We start from the raw sequence: 23,887 nt of genomic DNA on the forward strand, positions 1-23,887 counted from the left end.
CTCGAAGTGTTAGAAATCTATATCAGGACTTGAGAACTGGATAGTTAAGAAATTCACTCTCCTAATTTGGGCAAAAAGCTAGACAACAGAATGTATAACTACTTTATTGAGAATAATTGTAATGTTAACAATTTCAGTTGTTTCAAGAGCTCTTAGAAAAAAAATATTACCTTGTCTGTAATATTTTTTTTTTAGCACACCAGAGCTGTTGCATTTGTCATACAACTTCTTATCCTAGGATCAGGCCATTATCCTACATCCTCAGCTTAATTTGTCTTAACTTACATTCCTAAGTGGCTGTCTTAAAACTTTAATATTTCTGCTGTATTTTCTCAACTACAGCTTTGTCAACCACAAGGGCTATTCAGTTGTTCCAGACCCTGAGCACTGCCAAAGCAGATGTTAAGAACAAATGACAGGGTCAAGTCATTTTAAAGCACTATATAGTTTACTCTGCTGCACTGGTTTATGCATTAGGACTAGGAAGTAATGGGAAACACAGGCAGTCAGACACAGATGGGGTTTTAGCAGCAAAGGTGCCATGGTCTGAAATGTAATGTTTTCTTCCAGGAAAGTGAGAGCAGGAACTGGGCAGAAAACATCCCTGTGGATCACACAGCAAATGGCAACTGCATTCAGTCATTCATGTTTTCTCCAGATGAAGCAACATTCATGGACAATACCAGATGGATCTGGCCAAAGACCCTCTTTGCAGAAAATGGTGAGCACAGGAACAAAACGTTAGACAAAAGCCACCTTTTGCCTGGCACTTCAGGAAGGGGTACTGTCTTGAGATGCACAAACAGCAGGTCTTCCCTACCCCATATGAATGTGTTGAGCACTTTGTAGCTGGTCCCAGTGTTCCCTGTACTGTGCAGTATGGAACAAAGGGTGGGGGGGGGGGAACGACACATGAGGAAGACCAGTAGACCCATACAGTCAGGGCACACACCTTGGCACATGCAGTATTCCTCATACCACAGGAATTTGCATTTGCACAACTCAACCTTCTGTCCTTCAGCAAGTAAGGCTACTTCTTTATTCAGTACTCCACAAGACCCAAGTCTGAAGACAAATACACTCATAAAGTGCTGTGCACAATAACCTCCTCTCACTAGTCTCTTCCCACTCCGCCAGGCAACGCTCAGGCTATGAAACTTAACCACCCACATCAACCCATGGGCATGGGTCCTATAGCAGCCTCAGCCACCCCATCCCCTGCTGAGGTCCAACTTTCCCTATTGCTCCCAAAACACAATGCTCATCCCTTCCTTGCACCAGGAAGGGACAGGACCCAGTCAGCACAGTAGATGCAATTGCCTAGATGAGCTTCATGGAAGTAGCCGCTGAAGAAATGGTCCTTATCTAATTCAGTGGACACTTTCATAAATTAAAGTTAATGCTTCTTGCTGAGCTTTGTTCAAGCTGACTGTCATGCTCAGAGAACAAAAGTCACGGTAGTAGAAGCAACACCCAAAACCAGCCTTTGGAAAAAATTATGTATGACTAGAATAGGTGCTTTGCCAATGTGCACTTCCCCCTTTACCTTTGCATCATATTAACAGAGTATTGTTACTGCACCACAGCCTTTGAAGAGATTTAAATTCATGGGTCCCACAGGAAGCAGGGAAGGGATTTTAATGTGCACGCCTCAATTCAGGAAACTGAGTCACTACAAGGAACAGAGATTTTCTGAAAAACATATAGGAACTCTGCAGCAGAGCAGATAACTGAACTGAGACTTCAGCTTAGACCCATAGGCACCTGAACTGTCCTACCTCCCTTCCACCTACAAGACAGCTCTCCCAAAGTAAATACACATATACCTGGGTATGAAATCAGATGCAAATCCCTTGCTCTACAGAACTCAGAGGTATTCTGAAATTAGCATGGGGGAAGAGAAGCACAATCTTGAGCTGCAAATGAGTAGAAATCAAGCTAATGTACAGCATATATTGCCAATTCTCACATGCTTGAGTCTAAGCTCTGATCCACAGAGAAAATGGCTCTAAAATATTAACCACAGTCATTACGGAAGGCTCACTTCTGACAACGTGTCTTATGGTTCATTTACCAAGAAAAAATGGATGCAATTTTAGCCAGTGTTAAAATTAATCTACTTTTATCAGAAAAGGAAACTAATCCCACCTGCCCAGCTCTTCTGTTCTGTTTTCAGAGAAGACTAACACCGAGGCAGCAGGTTTTAAAAGCCAGGCTTTTCACAAAACCAGGGATTCTGTAGATTTTTACTTATATAGGTTGAAAAAAAAATCTGAGTGACGTCAACCACCTACCCTAGACAAGCACAACTCTTACAAGGCCAAGTTCATCACCAGTGCTGACCCTGCTCTGACTCAAATTGTGTGCCAACAAGACGACTTTTAATTTCTTCTTTGGGGAATTTCAGTTCTCAGAAACCAGTCAAGTCTGTGATATATTGAAGGAATAAAGGCAGCAGTAACATCCTACTGTACACTCAGCATCATACACACAGTCCTCAGTCACAGGCAATCCTCCAGCAGCTCTGTAAGCCCTTTCACGCACACCAAGTTCACTCAAACTTCTTCCTAAGCTCTTGAACTCCTGCTCCAGCCAGAGAGAAAACTTCAGCTGTTGCATGTCCCAGAGTCAGAAAAGTGTTTCCTGGGGAAAGAGGAGAAACACAGGAGAGCCATGAAGAGGCAGAGTTCCCACGTAAATTACCACCCCTTTAGAGCAGCTCTAAGTCACACATCACTGAGCAGCTGGCACATCCCCATCGAAAGGGTCCAGGGTGGAGTTGAATGACCCCATTCACACCACAGGAAGAGCTGGCTTCAGAGCCTGAGCAGATCCCTCTAGTTCCCATCTTCTTCAGCCTCTTTCTGCATCCAGAAAGCACCGAAGTTTAGCAGTAGAACTGCAATATCATCACTCACTCTCTAGGCTTGAGTTCTCTTTAGATTGTTGCTATTGACAGCAAATCCTGGGAGAATTATTATTTTTTATTAGTATTATTATTTTCCAGTACTGCATGCATAAGAATAGCTCTCTAGATATAGCAAATAGATACAAGCAAATGAATGGAACAATAACTGCCTCATGTCTTTCATTTAGAACAGACTGATATTAGTCCTTTTGTTCAGAAACAAATTTAACAAGAATTTAGAAGCTGTGTGTTGAGGCTGAAATAAATCAGGTGACTAGCAGGAGAGGGAAGCTCGCTATGACTTCAGAGTACGATGAACACAATGATGGGACATGGTGGAATAAGAAAACTAAGGCTGAATTTAATACAAATGGCTCCATTTATATCAAAGGTTTTGTAGAAGCTCTAATGATAATTCAATTGCATTGTTCATTGGGGAAAAGGTAGATGGAGATCATTTAATGTTTTTTAATTAGCAAAATATTTCATCCTGGCTACAATTTACCTTCTGTGTGAGGGAACACAAGTGGTATCAATGGCAGGTTGCAGCTAGCTGTGGCTATGGGCACAGACCTGCATTTTACTTATGCACGTACTAGGGGAAACACTATTCAGTGACAATGGATACCATCAATTGGAAGAGTCTTGTCAAGATTTCTGCATGGTTCTCATGATGTTCCCCCTTTGCATAATGGATGGGATTGCTAGAGCATTTAATTTCTGATAATAGGACTGAGCTGGGAATAAACACTTCTCCCACACACCTTAAAATACTGTTTTTCTATTCCAAAGTGAACACTCCTGATTTATTTAGAAAGTTAGGGGCATGTTGAATTGGATTAAAAGGCAGCACAAGTGCCAAGTCCTCTCTTGAACAAGTCACTTCCTAACCTGAAGAGGCTGACAAGGAAAGCCTGGCACCTCAGTGGAAACGCAGCACAAGATACCATCCCAGACCTCCATCGAGATGATCCCTTTATTCCCACATGATCAAAGCCAAACAAAAAATATTACATCTGCTCATTCTTATCTTTCAGATGGCAAAAAGTAATGGAAAGCCTAAAACCTCAGAGCCCAGAAAAGAAATAACAAGACCCAAATCAATTGATTTCCGAAAATGACTTCCAAGTTAGTCCAAGAGCTTATGCCAGCAGAGCAACTATTGCACCCTATTACATCTGCAGAGCACAGTTCTGTATGATAAGCTCTCAGATGACCAATAAGCAGACAGATGATTATTATGACCAAGGTACCTGGAGTAGCTGCATGATGCCTTGGCCCATGCTACTGCTATGCTTTAACCTTGCTAGACTGACAGCTACATCACCTTCACCTTCTGGGAAGACACGGTTTGTCATTCTCTTACTTGTGTTGGTGATACCATTTGTTTTGTAACAGCAACAGGAGTGGTGCTGGTGTAACAGGTGGACCAAGGGGTAGTTTGGATGCTATCATCTGTCCATTATCATTCCCCAATAGAAGTGGCCATCTTCACTGTCTTTCAATGCACATAAACATGCCAGGGACTAGACTACACTAATAACCAGAGTGAGCCAAACACATCCTTAGTCAAGATCACCAAAAAGAGTGGTACATCCAAGTACAGATTTGTTTTCATATCTCATACAATAGAAATCATGCAGAAAATTCAAAAACCCTTTTGACTTCAAGGTACGTATTTGAAAATCTTCTAAGTAGAACTATAACAGCAGTGCAAGATCTGTCCCTTCTACTCTCCAGAAGGAACTATGCAGTATGAAGACAGAAGGTCTCCTGCCAAAACACTGGCTAGAAAGAAGATACTTGTGGGTTAATGTGGGTGTTGGCAGATCTTCAAGAGAAGCAAGCCAAGCTGTGCTTCACTTTCACAAGTTAAAGAAATTGGAATGAATGGGGAAAAAAAAAAAAAAGAAAAAAATCTGTGGGAATAGAAGAAACCACCTTTGAAAGAAGCCAAAGGGAGTCAGCAGCTGATAAAGAAGGTTGCGATTCTTGGTCAGACCAGAGACTCTCAGCCCTCTTGAGATGATATACTTCAAGATATCAGATGCTAGCAGCTGTCTCTTTTTGCCTTTTATAACATACCAACCCATTTAAGATCAACCCTTTGCCACAGGCTGCCAACACCAGCTTAAAAAAAAACCCAAGCAGCAATGTCGTAGTGCATTCTGTGGGCAGGCATGCAAAAGCTTCAGCTGAAAAATCTAAGGATTTAGATGAAGTATGTCACACTGGTACAATTTAAGGAATTGCTACACATTAACCCATCTGTGCTAACTGTCCACATGAGGGCTCCTCATCTTGAAAGAAAATTCAATTTAAATGCCTTCCAACATGAGCTAAAGTAGATACAGGTACACTTCAGGTAACTTGCTGCAAGCCAAGAGTTATGTATGACATTGCCCCCACCTCAGCTCAACAGTGATAGCCTACTGCACCTCAGGTCTAAGCCTCAAATCCAAGCTGGGCTGCAAAAGTTCCGCTGCAATTGCAATGTCAGACTTCGGAGATCTTGTTTCTAAGGCTTCATGCTCAAAAGGCAGAAGTGCACCACCAGAATTCCCCACTGAGACCAGGGCAATCCCCTGTCCGTATTAGCTTTTGTAACAAAGATACAGGAAGGTATAAATGCCTCTGGTTTTGCTTACATCATCCTAAAAACATAAGCTGCTAGGCTACAGGCTTATTCCACTCCTTTCTGAGCCCAGACAGCAGCTCTCCAGCTATAAGAACTTGTACCTCTACAAACAGCAAGGCCATTCTCTGCCAAATTCAAGAAGGTAAACAAAATACATCTTTCTGGCAAAACATCTCCACATCAATTTGTATAATTACCTACATCCCTTAAGAGGGTCTTGTTGACATATCATAGCTCTGACTCCAAACACTGAAATACAATTAAACCAGATGCATCAGACATGACTTGGTGGCTGGCTCATGTCAAACCACCACATGTGGTGGCTGAGAGAGATGAACTTTCATTCATAGATGCTGAGAAGAAGTAGCACAGTATGTATGGAAAGTCACAGCATAGAAAACTACTTTTAGGTAAACTCCTCCATCTATGGCCCACCCTCCAGCAACTCTCTCTGCCCAATGAGTATTAAGGTTTGGCTAGCAATGCTAATATCTGCCAATTTATCTCCTTCCAAGTCAGTCCAAGTCCTCCTGCAAACTGTTTCATTGATAACACAGGCTTCACCTGTGCATAACCAGGCTTCACGGTTTTTATTCTGGTTCTTATCCTCTTCCTGCCTCTTTGTTACCAATCAGTGCTTCTACATCACTTAAGTCCAAAATTCCCAACAGAAAATCCATACTCCTTCTCAAAAAGCTTGTGTGCTTCTTTTTGAATGAAATCAATCCAGGTGTCCACATCTTGACTTGTAAAATGTTCTTTTCCCTCTGAAGTCTCCTTTTAGTGAATTCTGGAGCTAAACCCACCCTTAAAACCAATTGTTCTGATTACATTATCCCAGTCCACAAACCCTGCCTTGTTTTCTCTTTTTCACATTGCCTGCTCCTTCACTTCTCAATGCCATGTCCCCCAAACCTAGTTTTCCAACACTATCACATTAATTTTCCCTATCAGCAACTTCAATTTGCTGCTCCATTCCCTAGGTTTTCCAGGCAGCATGTTAGCACAATGTTTTTCCAGCCCTACCCTTCCCTATTTTGTCAAGTCTTCTCTCATTCTCCAGTTAGCACCCCCTACAACAGAGAGGCTCCTTACCTGCTTAGAAGACACCCCTTCCTTAGCACGTCTTTGGTAGAAAACACCTCAGAGACCACAGTCTTTTTCTTCAGTTGTTGAGGTCACTCCACACCAGTTTTTTTCCAAAGCTTACCAACAACCACAGGTCAGCTTCTCTACTAAAAAAAGCTATTTTTTTCAACAGACTACTTACAACTTCATGCAGTCCTAGAAAAGACTCTTACCCTCTTACACATCTCATCTCTTCCTCCTCCTCCTTAATCATTTATTCCTTCCACCTGGGAAGACAGGGAATTACAGCCCGCTGAGTCCCCTCCCCTTCAAGAGCTAATTTACACCCTGAGGGATTCCTTCAACTCCTTTAAATTACCTTCTGCTGCCTCTTACCACACCCTAAGATCAATGCTCATCACTTGTGTGTTTGTGGCTGTCTGTATCTTCTTTATTATTAGTATTTTCCTTTTAGAAGTTAATTATCTAAATTACAAAAAAACTTTACTAGGCTGAATCAAGCAATCACATAATCGATGCATTTGTAAACCTCATGTTTCTGCTGCTTGTTGTTGCCTGTTCACACATTTAAGGAAGAACCAGTTATCTAGTACCTCCTGGCTAAGGAAGAGACCACTGCAATCAAGTTATCTGACTCCTATGTAAAGCCAGAGTGTCCCTCATAACTGTTTCTGCAGTGGATGTATCTGCCTCCCAGATCATGGCTAACTGTGACTCTCAGTTCTTTGAGGCAGGAATCAAATATTTGTCCTTAAAGCATTTCAGTGCTGTAAGATGAACATTGTACGGGATTTGCAATTATCAGGGAGAAGACATCTCTTTGTTCTCCACTAGAACAATATCAGCGATTAACGCCTTTAGGAAGCTCCTGGTGTCAGTGATAAAACCCCACAAGTACTGTCTCAGAAAGGAAAACATTGTATTGCCTTTGAGACTACCACCTACGTGCCTCCCTGCAGTGCCCTCACTGTCCAAAGAACTTGTTACCTTCAGCAAAATCCTTCAGATAGCATCCACCATGTGACTAAGAAGACACAACAAAGAGGAGACAGCTAGAAACAAAATCTCTCCAGGAGGGAGAAAGAATATATCTTGTTCATAGGGCCCATTCCCAGAAGGGAAGGTGGAAGAGGACAGAGGAGCAATGAACTTCTACATCTCCCAGGAACGAGCTGAAATATTATGTAGTGTCCCATATACTTCACCTATTCTTATTTAATCAGTATAAAAGATGTGTCCATTATATGGCATTAATATCTTGTCATAATCTTGGTGCCTAACCAAAAGTGAACTGGGAATGTTTCTCACTAGTTTTTGACACTATCAGAATGCAGAAAATTTTGGTTGATATTTTAGTGCAGCAAATGTCAACTGAAAATTACATACCTCCAAGAAACTTTCTGATTTTAACTAAACTACATTTTCTAATGGAAAATTCTTCTGACAACTTTCTTTCACCAAGTGGCTCTAATACTCATCTTTAATAATTTATATATCTCAGTGGTGTTTTCAATTTACTGATGTCATCTGTCCTTTGTAAACACAACACAGAAGGTGAGTATTTAAAACTGTATGTCATCTATCTTTTGTCCTTATTGCGATACTGCATTCACTTCCCATACTTCATTATACCATGTATTTTTGCGATGAAGTATTTTCATCTCCTAGCAGCTGCTACTGCATAACATATTTCTGGATCATCTGAGTAGCTTGTTAGAAGGACAAATTTACTAATGGTTTAAAGTTTAATTCATATCGTATCATCCAAGTTCAGACGTCAACCACACAATTCCACATATTTGAGCAGGAGCACCAAATTACGGACATCTTTCCTCTGAACTCTCTCCAGCAAAGATCTCCATCTGTTTAATAATACAGTATGTCCATATTTAAACAAAATGCTCTCTATATAGAGGATTAAGTACAGGTTTCCTCAGTAACATTTCATAATGAGATGCTGATTCCTTTGTAGTATATTCTCCGTTCCTCATAAAATTTCCCAAGGTATCTCGTTGTTCTACTTGCTCACAAAGGTTTGTTTCTCACCCAAATCCACCTTGTCAAACACAAGACTTCTCAGAAATTACTCTTTCTGCCTAGTCTTGCACTACCTCAGTGTTAGAAAGGAATAGAGATGGATGCTCCTTCTGCTTGCCACAAAGTGGTTCTTGGCTTCATCTAAGTGAATCCTGATTTACATGAGTGGAAAAGGAGCACAGACACAGACTCAACATTTCTACTCAACTGTTTCATTCTGAAATGGTGCCAGACACAATGGAGAGATGGAAAGGATAGAGCAAGGCAGGCGATGAAATTTTCTCTTTGTGTGTGCGTGATTCTTTCTCTTCCAGTCTGACAGGAGCACCAGTGATTTCTTAATTGGTTTTGGAAGGATCTTTGTAAAGTAGTTTGGGGGTTGTTCTTATTTCCCTTTAAAGCCATCACTCAGATACCTCACTGATAAACCTGCCTTAAGAACTTGAATAGCACTGAAGAAAATCAGTGCTGCTGTACTAAGCACAGGCACTGACAGCAATTTTAAAAGGACATGAGCAGCCATCAGAGCATAGGCAGATAATTCAGACCACAGGCAGATAATTCAGACCACAAACATTTCCTGGAAATACTTGCTACTCTTAACATCACTTTAAAAGTTCAAAGAAACATCAGAATATCTTTGGTTAACTCTGCTTTAAGAGAAAGGTGATGTTCACCTGCACTGAAGCTATACCTCACCCCCCACTGTTCTTTGTGGTGAAAATACAGGTGTAGTGAACCCACCAAGACTAGGCTATTTCCCTGAGGAGGGCTGAAAGGGACCAGCACCCAAACAGGAGAGGAGAACAGCAGAAATAAGTTCTAACTTGGGACAAAACTAAAAGGACAGATTGAGAAGCAAGTGGGAAGCACCAAGAACATGCACTTCCTCCCTCCAAATCCATGTACAAATCAGACGAACCATCAGTATGAATATGTTATTTACTCCATTGGACCTTGTGCGTATCTATATCTTGTGTGCATGGGAAAATCATGAAGCTTTAACATTGTAATGAGTCCTGGACAGTGACAGCACCTAAGTGCCCTAGAGCTCGTTGCACTTAAGAACAAACAAAAAATTGAAAGGGATGTAAACCTACTATTTCTGGGCTTCAGACAAATGGTGGTAAAACTGATCCATATCTCTGTAGCATGGGGATGCTGAATTTTGTCAGACCTCAGCTGTGATCCTGTCCAACGGCTCCTCAGTTATCCAAGTAGCCTACTGCAATCCCAGCTCCTGGCCTAAGTCTGAGCTGCGTTACAAGGGATTAAGTCAAAGGAAGCTGAGGAAAAAGGGAAACAGAAGTTTTCAGGAGGTTTTTGACAGTGTAAGAGGAAAGAGACTATAGGAACCTGCATATTAAGGAAACTTTAATGACTAAATCCACAGAACCTCAATCCACTTGTTGCAGAACTGGCCCATTCCAAACACTCAAAAAAAAAAAAAAACCCAAAAAGCTGTCATTCTCTGAGATCATGAGCAGGGCTTTCTTCAGATTTCTCAACTAGTAGTTATCGACTTCTTAGTGTCCTGGTTTACCCAGCCTTTAAGGTGAGTCTGGTCTTGGTTTCAAATTTGTTCTGCAAGGACAACATTTGGTGCCACCTGGATTTGGAAGGAAGGCTAACAGGGCAGGAGTATCCCAGTTGATGCTGGATGATGTGATGCACAATCCCCTAAACTAGGCACTGTGGGCATACAGCCACATGCATTCCCTATCAGGGCTGAGTCCACGCTCTGCAGCCTTGCACCTATATTGGTCTTATTCACCTGGAAGGCAGGAGGAGAAATGGCAGGCTGGACTCAGCAGGACCACCACCTTCACGTCAGAGCTTCAATGCGTTCCTCTCTTTGCAGAGGGTATTCCTGATGGCAGTGAGCGAGAGGCTGCTGTCTGTGCAGCCACTCCTTGCTAACACCTGCAGCATCCCTTTTAACTGCTGCCTTGGCCCACCAGAGTAGCTGAGATGTTTGACAGCGTCAGTGCAAGCTGCATTGGTTCGTGGGCTGTCCTGTTCATCATAACAGTTATTAGGGTTATGTTCACCTTTCATTATTAAAGAAACACATGCCTTCCCTAGCCCTTCTGCATCAAGGGAAGGCATCAGCATTCGCACACCTACACACACAGGTGTGTGCGGCACTTTCCTCATGTGTTTATTGTTTTTCATTTTTTTGGGGAATCACACTCCCAATGTGTTGCTGTCTCAGCTGTCACTGCTTGTCACATTACAATAACGATCGCTGCTTTCAGAAGCCAGTTCAGGTTGTTTAATCATTGCTTCCCTCCAAGCTGTCCATCACAGGGTGGTCGCCAGGCAACAGCATCAACAGACAGGGCTGTGGGTGACTGGTGAGGAGGAGGAGGAGGAGGATGGAGCACACCATGGTTTGCAGGGAGGAAGAAGAACTCACGTTCCCATGGGAGAGGGAGGCACGGGAGCTGCTGAGTCTATCTGATGGGATCCCAGCCTGCAGCATGATGAAAATAACAGGGAACCCTGTGTTTTGGTAGAGGAAGAAAAGATGGCAGGACCCTGACCCATGGCACAGTAATGCAGAGCTGGGTTCCTTGCTACAGCTCTCGTAGGTGTCCATGGTCCAGCTCCCTCCACCACAGGTGGGATGGCAGGGCCCTGCCGTCCTGCCCGGCTCACAACCACAGGCACAGCCTGCAGTTAGAGACAGCTGGAATCAACCACATTTATTCCTTTAACAACTTTAAAATTAGTTGTTTAGGAGTGGATGAGGAGTTTCTGAAGAAAAAAGAAAGATCACATGTCAACTTATAAAAGTTGCAAATAAAAGGAAAGGCAACACTGAACTTGGAGCTTTTCATCCTAAAGATGAGCTGGAGAATGTTTTGGGTTTGTTTGTTTCATTTTGTTTTCCAGGAGATACACAATTAAACAGTCATTTGTCATTTAAATAAACAGATGCAGATCTGCATCAAAGCATCTTTGGGTTACAATAGGCTAAATAGTTATTACTAAACTTCAACTGCTCTTCTGTAGAGATGCTAGGTCACTGGATCCAGGCTAAGTCCAGATATATATAGCCCAAATCTATATTCTTCTTATCTCTAGCCCAGGCTCTGTCCCTCTTAACGTATTGAGGGGAGTGTGGAAACACGCACACAAAAAGTGGAGGAGGTGTAGCACAGTCCCATCCCGTGGTACAATCCTCAGCCAGAATACCATCTCAGGGAATAATTATCCTCAGAACTCCTCCAGCTAGTGACATTTCACCACAGACCTATGCATTCTGGTATTAAGTTTAATGCATCTGCAGTTTTCCTGGTATGTCTTTTATTTACCTATCTATCCTTTCCTATAAAAAAATAAATCTATTAAGTTTCATGTAATCAAATTAAGAGCTAACTTTGATTTGCAGATAAACATTTCCAAAATCTGATTTGATTTCCAATAATGATTAATTTAAAGCTTTTATCTTTCATCTATAGAAATGTATTTTTTTCTTGGAAACCTGAACTGAAACTCGGCAAAAAGCAAATTAATTTTCCATACATATTCTTTGGCATATAGAGCTTGATTTTTGCCATTAGTATGATTTTTACACCACAAAAATATATTTACACTTACATATAGGTAAATTCTTCAAAACATAAGGTCCTCAAATATTCTTTTGAAAATTCAGTGGAATTCACTTCTCCTAGGTCTGTTTTCAGAGAGTATTCAGTGAAAGGTAGTGGCAGCATTCTTGGCCAAGGCAGGGAAGATTAAGCTGTTTCTAAAGGTTTATACTGACCCAGTCACATACACAGAAAGGGAGCATATGACCTCTTTCATCGACTGAAGATATACCTTGGATTTAAAATAAAAACCTTCCATGCAAAGTCTATTCTAAATTATTAAATGTGGTCCATTCCCACATTACTGAGGAATTTCCCACTGATTTCTGAATCAGGGACTTTGTGATTACTTCTCACACACACACACACATCCACCCCCAAAAAAAAAGTGCACCTGAGAAAATCACATATTGAGCAGGGACAATTTATGAAAAGAAAAACAAGCCTACGTTTGTTATATAAAATATTTCCCTTGAATTATTTTCTCAACCTTCAATGTAGTGGGGGAGGTGAGAATGAGGGAGGAAGAGAAACATTTGGGGAAAGACATGGGATGTCTCTTTTGGGTTAACTAAATAGCCTGAGATTTTCTAAAGAGCCTTTCACTTCCTCCCCAAGGCCTGCTCGAAAATGATCTGCAAGAGCTCATGGCACTGCTGTCCTTAAATAATCACCAGCAAAGGTGATATAAAACCTAATAGAAATAGGATGTGAGCACTCACACTGAGTTGGGACCTGGTGTTGCAAGGGATCAAGACCTTCCTATGTGTAGCTGAACACTCCCCACCCAAAAAAAAACCCCAGCCCTTCCACGCCTTGGGAACACATCTGCCTTGAAATGCCAACTGCAAATCATCCCCTTCCATCTCTTCTTCATCTCTTGATTTAACATATTTGTGCAAAGCATGGAAGACTCTGCAAATGGGCTCTTAGGTTCCAAGAGGCACCAAGAAGTGATACACAGGGCATGAGGGACTTAGTCCTGGTGGCACTCTGAAAACTGTCTTGATGAATGAACTTCAGACACCCTCTCGAAACACCAGACATATCTTTATGTACTAGATACATTCCAGTATTTTTGCCAGCCCAGACAGTCCGAGAGTATCTTCCCTACCTTGCTACTTCTGCATTAGGGAATGCAATACTCTGGAGGAAAAAAAAGATTTTTTTTTTTCCTGAGGGCAGTCTCTCCGGGGGTGAAGGTGGATGGTGTTTGCTGTTACACTGTAATTTGCTCCCTTATGTACACTGTGGTCTCCTCATGTTGCCCTGAGGTTCCTCAGCCACACTTTCCAGCAGCACAGCATGGGTCAATCCCTCCATCCCGCCCAAGCCATTTGCTTGAGGTGGGCTTTGTCTCATCTGGGCTATCTCTGAGTTTTTCCTCCAGGAAAAGACAGATCACAAGGTCCGTGACTCTCATCATCTTCCTGATCCTGCAGAAGCAGTTCTGCCCCTAACCACAGCACAAGGAGAGAGCACTGGAGGCCCTGCCTCAGCATGGGCTGCTCATGGTGGGGATACGTGGCACTGACATCCCTGCATAGCAGCAGAAATAGGTCCAAATTACCACCTTCTTCCCCCACACTGCCTAAATCTCCATCTCTTTTCTCAGCCGCCTTCTCCCTGTTCGCCCCATGTCCCGGACACCTCAGCACAGCCTGCCCTGAGCATGTCCCTGGCATGGCAGCACACAGGGGAGAAGTTCAGAGGCAGCTTTGAGTCCTGGTGTGCTATCACAGAAGAACATCACTCCCCTATTTAGGGACATGATGTGAGGTTAGATTAAGTTCTTGGAGATGCTCAAAAAGAAGGGAACTACATTTTAGGACACATCCTAAAATATCCTGTTCCTTCTCAAAGTACTTTCCTTTTATGTTCCCCAAGGAGAGAAAGTGCAGTACCAAGTAAAAGTATTATTGTGTTACCAGCACTGAGAATTAGGGATTAAGGGCTCTCATGTTAACTGTTGTTTGATTTAAAAGACAGCCAAAAAAACTGCAAGTGGCACAAAAATTATTTTACTGCATCAACTTTTATATGCATTTAAAATTCCAAAATAATTAGTCTATCACCCAATGCTGCCATTTGAATTGGAATCAAGGCCCATTTTCATTTAACATAGAAATGTCAATTAGAGCTGCGGGAGTCATTGATTTTTTGGTTTGCTGGCCAGATATTAAAAAAAAAAAAAGAGAGAAAAGAAGTGCCTTGTGTCAGTCTGATTTTTTTTCTCCTCCTATGAAATGAAAACCTGAATGCAGCTTTGGTTCTGGATGAACAGGATTCAGTACACACATTTTTTCTGATAGTATCAGTTGCCCAAATACAAGCAAATATAGTTTGAGATGCTCTACCAGGCCTGGGTGTCAGGTAGGATGCAGGACCCACAGGATGCCCTTGCCCTGTGAAACTGCAGCTAGAGGCAATACCACCTCAAATGTCACTAGATGCCTCTGTGAGGGACACTGAATCAAGGTTTTTGTATCACTGGATCATTTTTAAATATAGAATAAAAGGATCAGAAATCCATTCCAAAAAATGCTGCTTTGAAACAAAACAATGAAAAAAATATTACATTTGAACTTTCATGATTTTTGCTTGTTTGGGGCTATTTCTCGGGAGCCTTGGGATCTAAAGGAAATCAGTGAGAACATATCAAATGCTCTGGTCAAGCAACAACAGCATTTTCCAGAGGAAGAGGTCTTTGATGGGGCAGTTTCACTCGCCTTGCTGGAGCTCTCCACAACGTGAGAGTTGTGTTCAGTCTGGCATAGTAAGAAAGGCCCAGAGGACAAAAGATTGTCCAAGGCCAATGCTAATCTTGGAGCCCTTCAAATGTAAAGCCGTACTACAACTGAATGAGTCAGAATGGTCTCTAACCTCTTCAGAATGAATTGAGGACTTCTGACCTCCTTGCTTCCCCCTCTGGACAGACCTCATCATGACTGCCAGGTCAGGAAAATACAAAAATTTTATTTGAAGTCAGGAAGAAAGGGAGAAAACCCTTTTCTACTATAAAGTACAGAAGATTGAAAACTATAACTCTATTGCTTTATACAGTTTATAGCCTCTTGATATTGCATGAATGCCAGGTGCAACTGACAGAGCTCTTCCATTATTCTCCTTAATCTCCCTCATGATGGGATTTGCATATCCCACCTGTCAGTCCAGGTGGAAGCTCCTCACCATCTCCCAAACTCTTTCACAGAGACCAGATTCACACAGCGACAAGCCTTTCTTCTAGTCCTCACGGATTCTCTTTCACCCACTGCTTTCTCTCAGTGCATGGCTATTCTTATTAACAATTTCCCATGTATCCTATTTCATGTTCTGTATATGAAAAGCCTATGTTTTATCCAGTCAAGAAATATATCTAGAGATGGACTGCAATACAGAAGAAATACTAAAGCTATTGACTTATTTTTGCCAAATCAAACACACACAGACAAAAAAAAAAAAAACCCAAAACAAACCACAACAAAAAAAACCTCAAAATCTTCTGGTTAAAGAAATAAAGTTACTGGTCAAAGTTACAGGAAATCTTCCAGTGTTTTCTTTCACTGAAGGCTTGTTTTTAAAGGAGACTTCGCATCTAGAATGGATGTGAAGTATTTTATGATCTACACAGTAGTAAATCTAGTTTAGAAAACGAAAATTTGAAACAGGTGACTTCTAGTAATACTTTAATTTGACTCGATTTTTTTGTGGTGTAAATCCCCATTTTTGTTTTCTCCCTTTTTATTCAGCCCTTCCTAAATATATTCTCATTAGCTCTAGCAAGAGATTAGCCTAAAACAGTCTCAGCGTCTGGTGCATTATACTATTAATACTATTATATATTGTTGTAATATGTAACCAACACATACTATGTCTCACTGAACTATTTTAATGCAGGCATCCTCCTGAGATGAATCTTTTTTGGGACCTGTTTCCTGCACCCTAGGAACCAATCTAAATGCAAAGCGACTGACAGTGGGGTCATTCCTCACCATGGGTCTCACTGCGCATCTGGCTCTGGGCTCCACATCCATATTCATTTCCTTAAAACTCCTCCTTTATAATAACGCATTTGCCATGGGAGGAAGGGAGCAATGGGCTATCGGAGTGTCATACAAGATGATGCTGGTCACTCACGGGATGACGTTGGCAGATTCTTCACCCATCCCTGGTAGTTCTACATTGGAGCCACAGCTCTGCCAGCAAGGGAAGGACAAAGGGTACCAACTACAGACTATTGCATGAACACAGCATCTGAGCAAAAAAAGTCTCAAGAGTGAGAAGATGTGAAAAGTGACATTTTGATTGTGATCCCCCCTTCTGGTCTGAACAGAACAACACTGGCAATTTAAGACACTCTTGACATGCCTTTACTGTCTCCCTTGTAAAAGGGAATACATTCGTTATCATCTGCATGGAATTGCGTTCATCAAAAGCAAAAATCTGATTCAAATTCGAGCTCTTGGGAACCTGACTCCTAGAAATTCACAGTTCACTTTCCACAACCTGTCTTACAAGCAGATACAGAAAGAACAGTGCTTGCTTGATTTAGCAGACCAGAGGCTGAAAGGGAATACGATCACTGCCTGTAAAATAATTCCAGGGGGCGTTAAGTGCCAGGGAGGGAAAATAACTTTAATTAAAAAGCACATGCACAAATGAAAAAAAAAAAAAAAATTAATCTAAATTGCCCAATGGCAATGTCAGAACAGAAATCAGACGGAAGTTTCCAACAGCCAGAAGAATGAGGCTTGGAACAGCTATCAAATAGGAAGAAGGCAATAGGAGGGTGGGTTGGAAGAAACCCAACTGTTTTTAAGGTGCAGTTTGATCAGTTTATGGCTGTAGGATGCAGTATCTGCTGCAGCCCTGTGCCATTCTTGAAGTTCCTAATTTATAAAGTAGGTTTGAATGCTTTAACTGAAAATCCAACAACAGGTTATTCACAATTACTTTGTCCAGGAGGAAATGGGTTCCATGATTTCAGGTAAATCATGGAAAGCAGCTTTGCGAGCACATCTGCTAACTCTTTCAGCACCCTTGGGTGTAACCCATCTGGTCCCCCATTTCCCATTTACAGAACGGGTTGTTAGGCGTTGGAATGGGCTGCCCAGGGAGGTGGTGGAGTCCCCATCCCTGGAGGTGTTCAAGAGTCGGGTCGACATAGCGCTGAGGGATATGGTGTAGTTGGGAACTGTCAATGTTAGGTTAATGGTTGGACTGGATGATCTTCAAGGTCTTTTCCAACCAAGACGATGCTGTGATTCTGTGAAATACAGTGCATTGGAAATATATAGGTACATTGTTATTCCACCTTACCTGTGCTCAGTTTGTCCTGTCAATAACATCAAGTAAAATCTTGCAAGTAATACTAATGTAGAGTCTCATCTTGACTAAAAGCTCTCCCACAACAGACCTAACTGTTCCCCTGTTGTCTAGTGTAATCACCTGACAACAGTAATGATAACCTTGCAGGCTTCATCCTGCAAGGATGGACCCATCAGTTGTATTGATTCTCTACTGTGGATGGAATATAATACCTGGTCATGTTGCATCTGGTCCAGACTCCATCTCCATCAGTCTGTTGAGGATATTCTGTTGTGGAGGACCTATGAGAAGCTCAGCTTTGTCTTTCCAGCCATGTAAATCACAGAAGTTTGAATCAGCTGTTTAAAGGTATCGTGACCATGTAAAAGCCCATACCCAGGTGTACAGCAGGGCACATGCTCAAAATCTTTGCTAGACACTTTGAGATCTACACCAACATCCAGTCCAGGAGAGTACTCTGACCAGTGCAAAGCAACACAAAACTGCCTTATTAAATGAATGTGAAACCCACACTGCTTTCCCTCACAGCACAACATTAAAGCACATGCTATATCAAAGTCCTTGCTCAGTCTCCCTTACCTTCTGATCTCCTCCAATTTTTTGCTCTTTCTCCAGGGTACTTTCAAATGAACAAACAACACACTGATCTCACTCCAAGCCAGCCTAGGACAGAAGCAATCTTGGTTTCTCGTAAGCTCTGAGAACCATCCATATCCCAAAAGCTCATAATGGACATCTTTTAGAGATTTGCTTCTCTCCATTAAAACCAAGTCAGTCTTTTAGCTCCACACACAAATCTCCGATAGCTGTTTTCTCCTAGTCTATAGTATAGCATTAAGGGAGCTATGGGGACTCCAAATCTACAGTGTTTGGATACAACACATCAGGAAGCACGTATGATATCTCTGCGAGCTAGGAAACCTGTCAACTTCCACACTGATGATGAAATTTCTCAGTGGTGCAAAAAGGCAGGAGATCTCACTTGTGTGTCTTGTAGCAGAGATTTGAGAAAGATCTTATCTCATAGGATCTTTTACTCCAGTTTCTACAGAGGCCAGTGGAAAGACCCTCAGAATGTATCAATGCAGGTAAATTAAGGAATAATAAGACCCATTCACAGACTCAGTAGTCTATAACTATATTGTTAAAATGGTTCCAGGCAGGGTGCTGGCATGGGCCAGTTAACACCTTGCTGGAACATTCCCAGACAGTCTGGGACACAGTACAAGCCAAAGACCATTTCCAGCACCCAATTTGGCTGCAGCCACTCTTCTCTGTTTTGCAGACTGGAAGAGCTCAGGATTGTGGAGATGACAGTGTCTTGTGCGGCCTTGCTCACCTCCACTGGCATCAGAGAAAGACTGAGGCCCACCTGTATTTTAACACAACACTGGATACACACCCAGTTTCATCCTCATCAGTCATCTGACAATCCAGGCTCCCTACGCCTATACTCTCCTCTGGGAAGCTCCTGCTGACTCCACTGGTGAAAAAGCCAAGGTAGACGGGAGGGATTAGTGCATGTGAAGTGTGTCCCTACAGATGTGAGTTGGGCACACTCCAAATGTCTGGATACAGATATTGTGCTGGAGGGTGAACTGCCCAGGGGATAACTAAAGTCACTGATGGGTCAAAGTAATCCCTGATGTAACACAATTTATGTCAGTGGAGTTATACCTGCATGACTTGGACTAATATTTATTATTCTTATTGTACCTGTGGCCAAGCATACAGTGAGTTCAACCTCAGAGCAGAATGCCATCACTTAGCTGGTACACACACTCAACATGAACTCATGGCCAAGCCTGAAAGGAGCTGCAAACACCGAGAACAATCCCTTACAAAAATCAGGAGTCCTTTCAGGGGTCCCTTCTCCTCCATCAGAAGCATTGTAATTATATCCAAACCACTGCCAAAATAAGGATACAGGGAACCACACTGAGGCTGGCAGAATCAGGTACATTGCAATAGAAGAACTTGGTGGTGACAGTGCTTTAATTTTCCAGCTTTTCCATCTAAAGGCATCTCAAATATTTTGAGCTTTGGTTTGGATTGTTCCTGTACTCACACAGATGCTGCCAGCTATGATCATCTTTATAGTGCCCCTGTGCCTGGGTGAAAGGCAAAAGCTGTTTGACAGCAGCACTTACAGAGCACGTAAGAATGAAAATGTGAAGAGGTGAGTTGCATCCCCCTGTCACAGCAGGGAAACGCAGGTAGGAAGCCGGCAGCTACCGCTGCTGGAGTGCTGCCAGGGCACCAGGGTTACACAGCATCCCTCGCAAGCAGCAGCATGGGGTCCTCTGCGACCCCCATGCAGGCTGAACTATGTACATTGTACCCTGAAGGAAGCATTCACCCCAACCCCCTCCCACTTCCAGCTCCTTTACAGATGAGTGCCCAAACCACGTAGAGGCATTGGGTCAGTGCCACTTTGGGCTACCTACTGAATACACACACCATTGCTTCAGCTCAGCCTGGACAAGTCTGTCATGCATCCAAGTCCTGCTGGGGTCCAGCCTCATTTAAGTGTTGTGAGGGGGATGCAATCACAGCACAAGATAGCACAGCACTGACAGAGCCCCCAGCAGCAAGGTGGGAGCATAATCTCCTTGTATGCAATGCAACCCACAGCTCTTTGGGAAGGAGAGTGGCAAAACATTTCCCCACAGCTCCCTGAAAACATTTGTACACCAAGACACTCAGAAAGTATATCAGTCCCTGGCATGAATAGCCCACACTACCACAGTGGGCAGAAACATATATACATGTATATGTATACCTAAGCACATGTATAAGAAAACACATATATAATAATAAATATATCTTGATAAATAGAGATGAAACATAATTGCAGTAACAGACCAGGAAAACTGATACCTGATGGATGACTTTTTATACCAGAAGTTTTTCCTTAGCAAATTGCATCACTTTAAACCAAGTGTCAACTCAATTCAATTTGTATGAACAGACCTGCATTCCTACAAGGCAGCTTCTGTTTGCACAACTACGTAAGAGGCAGGCTAGCTGAGTTTTGAAGAAAGGGGAAAGTCCTTCAAAACAGAAATGACAAGTATTCCTCTGTCAATTAATTGATTAAAAGGCTCCTGATGAGACCATAAAACCATGTCCCAATTAACTAGGGCTGAACCCCACAGTGAGGTGCTTATGACATTCACTGTAATACTAAATCGCATGGCTGCAACATACCTCAATACAATCTGTACCAAAAGGAATTCATAATGATTAAACCGTTCTTTCAAAACGCTCCTGGTACTAAAAGCTGAAAGGGAGGCCAAGGATTTCTGCCAAGCAGCCAGAAACCTTCTGGCATTACAGCTACAGACACCTTAGAGGAGAAGAACCAGAGCCCCCCTTTCTCCTGGGAAGTTATATGGGCAATGACCATGTAGTGCCAGCATCTCTTTCTCTCTTATTAGCATTCTGCTTGCTGTCTCTAAGAGGCAAAGTGACAGAAGTTGGAGCATTCAGACAGACAGATCCTCCACTTCTGCTAATCCACAAGCAGAGTTAATGGCAGGCAGAAAGCACGCCAGGCAACTCACTCTGCCTTCCCCAGGCCTCAGCCCTCTGCCTCCAGGTTACCTCTGCAGCAGAGGCTGGAGGGATACAGGGCTCAAGTTAACTTGGTAACTTTAATGCCATGACTATTGCTCCAGCCTGGAAACCAGTCACCTACTTCTCTAGCTGGTTTTGTTCTGCTTGGCTCATGTCAGAGCTGTTCTGCTGCTATGCATGAGAAAGGTCCAGGTTATGGGGAAGAGACAAGAACTGCCTCATTTTAACATCTTGGTGGCAAAAGGCAAAAATCAGCTTCATCCTCTGCACTGAGGCACCTTGGAGATGAAGTCCTGAATCCCTCCAGCATCTCCCCATCAGCAGGGCCTGGGGATGAGCCCGTGGGCTGATGCCGTCCCCCAGGCTGGGTGGAGGAGGAGGCGCAAGCACCAGAGGGGCTTTCCCAGGCCTTGATTGCAGCCTGAGAGTCCAATGCTCCCTGTGGGGGTTACCCTGGGGGGAAGGCAGTGTGCAAGGACGGATCCCCTCCCAGACCGACCTTTCCCCTCCCCGCCGCGGGCAGTGGCAGTGATTTATCCCTCAGTGCCTCCAGGGTGAGGGAGAAGGGGGCTGTGCTTTGGGTTATCTCTCTCTGCCTCCAGGGTGAGGGAGAAGGGGGCTGGAGGGGGCTGTGCGCAGCGGGCGGGCAGCGGAAAGTTTTTTTGCTCCAGAAGAATGGCCCTTTTGAAGCACTTCTGCCCCACTGCACACTGCTAAGCGAAGGCAATCCTCGGCGCCCGAAGGCGCAAAACCCGCCTCGAAGAATTAAAACCCAGCATCCCCACCCCCTAAAAAAAAAAAAAAAAAAAAAAAAAAAAAAGAGAGAGAGGAGAAAGAAAAAAAAAAAAAAAAAAAAAGAAAAGGAAAACAAGGGCAAAAGCAAACCCGCCGCCCGCACCCGGCCGGGCCCCCGCGGCGGCGGTACTCACGCTGCTGTTGTGCCCGGACCAGTGCACCATGGCTTGGTTGTGCGCCGAGTCGCCGGCGAGGGCGAAGGTGGTGCTGCCCAGCCGCAGCTCCTCCAGCCCGAAGCGGGCGGCGCCGCCGTCCCCCGGCTCCCGCCCCGCGGCACCGCCCGGCCCCGCGGCGCCCCGCGGGCTGCGGCCCCGCCGCCGCCGGCCCGAGCCCGGCCGGCCGCCCGCCGGGGGGGGTCCCTGGCCCCGGAGAGGTTGGTCCTCGGCAGGAGCCGCCGCCGTCGCCTCTCGGGGCCGGCTCTCCCCGGGCACTTTTTCGGGCTCCCTCGTCAATCGCCGGGTCTCCCAGCCGCCGAATTTCGTCCCCGCCGGAGCAGGGGCGAGGGTCGCTTGCAGCCCGGCATCCTCCGGCTCCATCCCGGCCCCTTGCCCGCTCTCACCTCCCTTCTCCCTGGGGAACCTCCTCTGCTCCTTTTCTCCTCTGTCGGTCTTCAAATGCATTAATAATCCCTGCTGCGGATGTTGCTGCTGCGGCTTCACCTGGGAATGGCAGGATCTGCAAGTTATTTCTGCACCGGTAAAGCCAAAAGTGAAGAGGAAAAGCCATGTCCAGTACAGGAGAGCAACGTGCCAGGCTGGGTACCAGCCAGCAACTTTTTCCATCGCTGCTGACCGCTGATGAGAGCGAAGGAGAAAGAGCAGAAAAGAGCAGGAGCGAGCGAGCAGGGTGCTGCCGATTTACCCGCCGCGGGGTCAACACAGCGAGAACTCCATAAAGTTTCAGACTCTGTTGTATTAGGTGCAGCCGGGGGGTAGGGGAGATTGCTTTCTTTCCCCCTCTTTTTCCCCCCTTGTTTTCTTTTCCTTCTTTTGCACTTTTTCCTTTTTTTCTCTTTTTTTTCCTCCTTTTTTTTTTCTCTTTTTTTTTTTTTTCCGCCCCCCCGCCCCCCCCCCCAAGACTGGCGTTGCTGATCAGGCTTTTGATGGAAGGCAAAGCCACAACCACACGGGGGAGGAGCTGAATTGAAATCAGAGAGAGAGGGAGAGAGAGAGGAGCAAATCCTGGCTGGTGATTTCTCCCGGCTGCCTCTGTGGAAGTCGCAGCTCGCTCCTCTCCCGCTCGCTCTCTCTCTGCTCGCCCTCCCTTCGCCGCTGCTGCATCACACCCCTCCCGCAGCCGCCCCGCCAGGACGCCCCGCGTGTGTTTCGGGAGCGATTGGTTACTCACTCCCCCTCTCTTGCACACAACCCCCACCGCACACGCACTCCAAGAAGGACTTACCGCAACTTTTAAACTCAAATTATCCGATCCCTTCCGCCCCTGCGCTTCCCATCAGCTGAAATCCCTAAAATCTTCATCCCAACATACTAAAACCACCGCACGTGGACTGGAAGCAAACGTGCAAAGCGAAGGAGCAGTACGTACATATAAACGTACATACATTTGTGTACAGACTTCCCACAGGAAATACATAAATTCGACTAATTAAGTGGCCTTAAATGTCTGAACAGGCTCTGAAATGTCTCTTTCTCTCTGCCTGTGACTGATGTAAACGCACTGGAGTTGCTGGGAATAGGCACCTGTGCTTGATTTCACAGAGGGAAAGCCACATTTCTACCCCTCTGTTCCCTCCTCCGCCTTTCCTTCGCTGTACCATCATTTACAGTAGCTGCCGATGTTTAGATAAATCACTCGGGCATGGCAGAGATGTACTCACACAAATGCTGATGGAGACAGGGACAAGCTTTTGGAAATGAAATGACAGCAGTTGCTAGCAGGAGGGGGGGGAGAGAGATT

General features: G+C 44.0%; 1 protein-coding gene across 1 annotated transcript in view; it reads right to left on the reverse strand.

Annotated features, from left to right (window-relative positions):
- The window catches only part of LOC141926073 (VPS10 domain-containing receptor SorCS1-like), a 297,323-nt gene extending 273,668 nt beyond the window's left edge, over nucleotides 1-23,655 (reverse strand). Inside the window, exon 1 of the mRNA XM_074831226.1 lies at nucleotides 22,105-23,655. Within this exon, the coding sequence (XP_074687327.1) occupies nucleotides 22,105-22,752 (648 nt within the window). The 5' untranslated portion in view covers nucleotides 22,753-23,655. The remainder of the gene's footprint in view (nucleotides 1-22,104) is intronic.
- Nucleotides 23,656-23,887: the final 232 nt, after the last annotated feature.

This window comes from Strix aluco, chromosome 7, assembly GCF_031877795.1.
Source record: "Strix aluco isolate bStrAlu1 chromosome 7, bStrAlu1.hap1, whole genome shotgun sequence".
Classification (NCBI taxonomy): domain Eukaryota; kingdom Metazoa; phylum Chordata; class Aves; order Strigiformes; family Strigidae; genus Strix; species Strix aluco.